This window comes from Diaphorina citri, unplaced genomic scaffold, assembly GCF_000475195.1.
Source record: "Diaphorina citri unplaced genomic scaffold, Diaci psyllid genome assembly version 1.1 scaffold264, whole genome shotgun sequence".
In the NCBI taxonomy this organism is placed as follows: Eukaryota; Metazoa; Arthropoda; class Insecta; order Hemiptera; family Psyllidae; genus Diaphorina; species Diaphorina citri.
The window spans coordinates 238,606-244,353 of record NW_007377701.1 but is presented as its reverse complement, the minus strand read 5'-3'; the positions used below and the strand labels follow the sequence as shown (position 1 = coordinate 244,353).

Genomic DNA, 5,748 nt, shown 5'->3' with positions numbered 1-5,748 from the left:
ATATTTACCTGAAAGGCCTCTCCTTCTACCACCAAGGTAACATCAAGCAGTAGATTCTTAGACCTCAGCTTGGATAATCCTGATAGTAGAATACTTGTGTGCAGAGGTGATTCAAAGCTCGTACATGGCAGTGGCCTTCCAGGACCCAAATTCCAATCCGATGCTACTTGAGCCATGATGTTGGAGAATGTGGTCTGAAATTCTCAAATAGTTCTGATAACTTTAACATCATCATTAGTTTTCTCTCTGAAGAAAAGCTTTTCCTAAAAAGTCTAAAGACATAATATAAATGGGTAAATTTTTAGAAGATGGTCCTATGTCTTTATTATAAGGAAGAACATCTTGGCAATGTCTAATAAAACCAGGTAGGTACCCCTAATTTATAAGTCCAATGTCTTAACAAGTGCACTTTGGACTTGAATTACTTACTTGAAAATTACATCTTGGTTTTTTTCGAGCACCTTCCCTATAGGATTCTAAAATGAAAAATAAAGATCAGGTTTTTGGAATCCTTTATTTTCACCGAATAACAATCACAGATAAAAATATTAATTTACTGATATAAAATTTTGTATTATAGGTAGCACTATGAAGAATTCAGCATCAGTTGTGAACTAGGTCATGGGACAAGAGCTTGTAGCATGACCTGCTTAGGTAGAGTTGACCCTCACATCTGATTCACTAACAAGATATAACCTAGGGCCTAAGGGCCAGTTCTACAGACTGGTTCCATGTAGGTCCAGTTTAGGTCGTTTTATATGCAACTGTGCTGGCTAAGCACAAAGTTCATGTCAAAATGAGACTTATGTAGCTGGGAATTAATTCAAATCTGGCTTACCTATCCTCCAATCTTTAGGTTCTTTGGCAAAAGAGATATTGTTTTCTTCTTGACAACTGGAATAAGATGGGACCTAATCGATTGTCTAAACGAGCACTCACACAAAAGCTGATTGAGAGGCCGACGATAAACGTCGACCCCATCTGAACATGCGGGAAAAGGCGAAGAAGAATAAGAAGGAGAAGAAGAAGACGAAGAATACTTAGATACGCTACCTACCTATACAAGTAGGTATACAATATAACTACACATAGGCTATATAGAGTAGGCTTTTTTTTTCGAAGAGGTTTGATAGAGGGAACTGTAACCGCGCTAAGGTCCTATCGTCCCGAAAGCGAAAAGAGAAGGATAGGAGAAAGCCAGCCGTTCCGAGAACGAGCCTTATCTGTTCGGGATAAAATCCACCCCGGGCTGGAATCGAACTCGCGACTTAGCGCTTACAAGGCAGGTGCTCTACCAACCAAGCTAACTAGGCTGGCTACAAAAAGGCAGATAAATCTGTTTGGGATAAAATCCATCCCGGACGGGAATCGAACCCGCGACTTAGAGCTTACAAGGCAGGAGTGCTCTGCCGTGCTAAGCGAAAACGCCGTATGTCAAAAAACCCTACTTTCGGGAAATCGAGTTTAAAGATTCCAATCTTTACGGCGAACATACGTTTTTGACATACGGCAAAACGTTTTAGTGTGGTTTTTAAGGGGTTTAGGATGAAGCAAAAAATACAGGATCATAGGAACCATTTGGCACCAAAAACCAAAAATCGATTTTTTCGAGATACGGCGTTTTCGCTTAGCACGGCAGTGCTACTCTCCAAGCTAACTGACCCTCAAATTTTTATACAGGCGATATTCCTTTCGTCTCACGGAATCGGCTTCACAATCACTTTGGTTAAGTACCTACCTGCCTGCCTACCTACATACAAGTTAGGTAAGTATCTACCTACTTAAGCCGCTGTAAGCCCATAAAAAGCATCAAACCTAAACATTATATTGGGAATAAAGGGAGAACGGGCTCTAGTCTTGATTTTAAATCATTACATGAAAGTAAAATCAAATCAAGAATAATATTAAACAAATTAGGTAGGTACATACGAGTAGGTACTGACGATTTTCTTTAATCACGATCGAATAAACTACGGGCTAAAAAATTCCCGGAGGGACGGGCCCAGCTTGTTTATTTTTGAAAAGAAATAAAATAAATTACCTATTTACCTACACTCTAAGCCGTCTAAGGGACAAGGCCATGTGTGAAATACGTAGAATGATTTAGGTAAATTACAACATAATAGCTAGGTAGGTAGGTAAAATATCTTCCTAGGTAGGTACCTACCTACTTATCTGAAAGTAAATAAGTAGTCAAGACTCAACCATACGTACAGGTACAAACATAATAATAGAATATTTTTATTATTTTTAAATTCATCAAAACAAATTAAGATGGAGGATCTCAGCCATAGATTAAGTCCACATTCATTAGATAGGTAATTAGGTAGGTAAAGCTGAGTCCACACATAGTCCGCGCCGTCGGTCGATGTCGACTGAAACCGTCCACACTGTCTTGACAACATAGATGGACGGCGTCGGCTATGTGTGGACTGTGGACACAGCTGTGATCCCCCCCATCTATAATAAAATAATTTATTAATGAATAGAGGTATAGGTACTTAATTTAAACTTATTTATACTGAGGAGGGGGAGGGGGGTGGTTATTTACATTTGACAGGTGAGTTATGAAGGTAATAGAAAGCCAAGAAAGCTGATTAAAACTAGAAACTCGATCATGTTGGTGTATTTTCCTTTTAGGATTCTGATGGCTTATAGCGACATTTTCAAGCCATCAGTTTCCAGAAGGGAACCGGTTTTGTTTCCGAAAGTTTTCCGAAAGGAAAAAAATACACCTTATCTTGACATAACAACATAAGTAGGTATGTAGGTATAGGCATAGGCATCTACCAATTTTACAAAATACCATGAAGGTAATAGAAAGCCAAGAAAGCTGATTAAAACTAGAAACTCGATCATGTTGGTGTATTTTCCTTTTAGGATTCTGATGGCTTAAAGCGACATTTTCAAGCCATCAGTTTCCAGAAGGGAACCGGTTTTGTTTCCGAAAGTTTTCCGAAAGGAAAAAATACACCTTATCTTGACATAACAACATAAGTAGGTATGTAGGTAGGCATAGGCATCTACCAATTTTACAAACTACATACCTACATCTTGATCTCAACGTTAGATCGACTTGAAATTAAATCACTCGTCTACTACTACATGACTAATCTATTTTACAAACGATTTCTCATTCCGAACTTTTCGGATAGAAATTCGGGCAAACTGTACACCGCGACCGCGCGCCGTTCTTTCAGTGAGAAATACCTAATCACTCGTCTACTACTACATGACTAATCTATTTTACAAACGATTTCTCATTCCGAACTTTTCGGATAGAAATTCGGGCAAACTGTATACCGCGACCGCGCGCCGTTCTTTCAGTGAGAAATACCCACTTCGCAGTGAAAAGTACCTACTGAAAAGACCATCATGTCATGGAATAGAACCCTTGATTTCCAGTCTGTATCGATGCGATGTGACGTTCAAGTTATAGGTAAATTTATATTTATACGTCAAATAACTTATTTATAGGTAGATATTGGTTGTTTACGTAGCTCCTACACTGCGGGATATTTTCAGATCCGTGTAGAGAAGATAAGAACCCACCAAGTAGACGAGGAAGTTGACAATGCCGAATATCTGTGAAATTAAACAAATATTGAACATAAAATTAAAACAAATAATACCTAATAAAAACTCACACTAGGTAGATACCAAAGTACTTATTACTAAATGAAAAGGATTTTATAGGGGTACTAGCTGAATTCCGTCGCTTCGCTCCGGAATCCCGCTAGTTCATCCCGAGGCATGGCCAAACTTGTAGAAAAGGCATGGCCGAACTTGTAGAAAATAATAAAAATACGGTCGCGCTGCATAGTTATCAAACTAAAAACATAAACGAAACTCAAAATGTTGGTCGAGAGCGGAACATTTCTCTCCCGCAGTCTCTGCACTCTGTGTATTTCTTATGGAGATTTTAGCGATCAAAAATTGATCATATCTCAGGATCGGTTTAGAATTTCGCAAAATCCTTTCTTATTGCACACCTAGACCATAAAAGGAATATCCCTACCAAATTTCAGCTTTCTAGGTGTTGTGGTTATCGAGATAGAGCGATCAGTGTGTGAACTATGAAATGTGAAATGTGAAATGTGAATGAGTGAATGGATCTCGTTCTTATAACTTACTAGTTCATCCCGAGGCATGGCCAACCTTGTGGAAAAGGCATGGCCGAACTTGTAGTCATCAAACTAAAAACATAAACGAAACTCAAATATTACGCGAGCGAGGAAAAGTTTTCTCTCCCGCAGTCTCTGCACTCTGCGTATTTCTTATGGAGATTTTAGCGATCAAAAATTGATCATATCTCAGGATCGATTTAGATTTTCGCAAAATCCTTTCTTATTGCACACCCAGACCATAAAAGGAATATTCCTACCAAATTTCAACTTTCTAGGTGTTGTGGTTCTAGAGATAGAGCGATCAGTGTGTGAAATATGAACTGTGAATGGATCTCGTTCTTATAATATAAAAGATTATTATATTACTAGCTGAATTCCGTCGCTTAAAAAAAAAAAAAAAGTTACAATGTTGTCGTGTTTTAGGGTGATGTCAATCGACCATAGACAGGGTTGATGTAGCGTCAGAAAGGATAGTTGATAGCTTACCCCGGCTGCAATGTTGGGATCTTTGAACTGAGGATTGTAGAGACCTGTCCATGCGTTGAGTTGTATGATAGACACTACCAGGTAGAGGAGGGCGAATACCATTGTGTTTAGAAGCTCCTGGAATATACAAATTAAAATGGTCAAAAACTTATTTTTGCAATAGTTTTGACAGAGGGAATCGTCCCAAAAACGAAGAGAAAAGGAGGACAAGGCAGCTGTTTCCAGAACAAACCATATCTTCTGTTTAGGAAAAAGTTCGCCTCAGGATGGAATCGAACCAGCTTCCTCCCGAGCTAATTAGGCTGGATGGTTTCAACTTTTGATTGTGATCTTAGTTATAAGTAGTAAAATTAGAAAATTTTCCTTTTGGAATTTTCCCTGTTCTGAAGCTCGTTTCCCTTCTTTTGAAGTGATAACGCCTGTATTAAATCAGAGGAAAAAGACGGGAAACGAGGTTCAGAAGAGGGAAAATGCTTAAAGGAAAATACCTACAACTTGGTTTCACTTACAGAGAACACCCAATTGACGGGGAAGTTCAACGCTTCTCGTACTGAGAGGAAGTAGATGAACACCCAGATAGCGGTAGCTATGAATGCAATGATAACTATGAACAGGAACCAATGTGTACCTGACATACGTGCTGGGGATGCTAAGATCATACAAACTACGCCGATCAACTGAAACACAGAACATTGTTTGATATGTATAGCACATTGCATAACTACAATAGTTATCAGGTGTTATTATTATTATTATCTTAAATATATACAGCCCCTTGTGTAACTGACTGACTGACTGACTCACTCACTCACTCACTCATACTAATTCTAACCCACTTCTAGATGAGCTAGGAAGATGCGGTTTTCACCATTGGATTCCTTATTTTTTGTAGGTACTGGGTTTTTTTTTTTTTTTTTTTTTTTTTTTTCAGATATTGACGTTTTTTAAGTTCCCCATAAGAAATACACAGGGAACAAGGTTTGAGGCCAGCAAAACTTTTCCTACGTTTAATATTTTCTCTCGCTTGTAGTTTTCAGTTTTCATTTCTTCGAGACAAGACTCAGGGACGATATTAGTTTTCAGGGGCGAAGCCAAGGGAGCGCGAAGCGCGACCTCATGCACATCCCGCGAAGCC

General features: G+C 38.8%; 2 protein-coding genes across 2 annotated transcripts in view; both read right to left on the bottom strand.

Annotated features, from left to right (window-relative positions):
- LOC103506830 (kelch-like protein 26) overlaps nt 1-945 on the bottom strand; it is an 18,141-nt gene extending 17,196 nt beyond the window's left edge. Inside the window, exons 1-2 of the mRNA XM_026821788.1 lie at nt 839-945; nt 9-194 (exon numbers count right to left, since the gene is read on the bottom strand). Coding sequence (XP_026677589.1) covers nt 9-176 — 168 coding nt within the window. The 5' untranslated portion in view covers nt 177-194; nt 839-945. The remainder of the gene's footprint in view (nt 1-8; nt 195-838) is intronic.
- A 2,299-nt stretch (nt 946-3,244) lies between these two features.
- Nucleotides 3,245-5,332, bottom strand: LOC103506814. The gene is made up of 3 exons (XM_008471227.2): nt 5,123-5,332; nt 4,614-4,730; nt 3,245-3,585 (listed from the first exon to the last, which is right to left on the bottom strand). Exons 1-3 carry the CDS (start codon nt 5,330-5,332, stop codon nt 3,493-3,495), a joined length of 420 nt encoding a protein of 139 aa, XP_008469449.2. The 3' UTR covers nt 3,245-3,492.
- Between the last annotated feature and the right edge of the window lie 416 nt (nt 5,333-5,748).

Coding starts and splice junctions, on each gene's coding strand:
- LOC103506814 (XM_008471227.2), bottom strand. CDS start 5,332: ATGCAATGTGCTATACATATCAAACAATGTTCTGTGTTTCAGTTGATC. Junction 4,731..5,122: donor CCGTCAATTGGGTGTTCTCT/GTAAGTGAAACC, acceptor TGTATATTCCAG/GAGCTTCTAAACACAATGGT. Junction 3,586..4,613: donor ATCCCAACATTGCAGCCGGG/GTAAGCTATCAA, acceptor TTAATTTCACAG/ATATTCGGCATTGTCAACTT.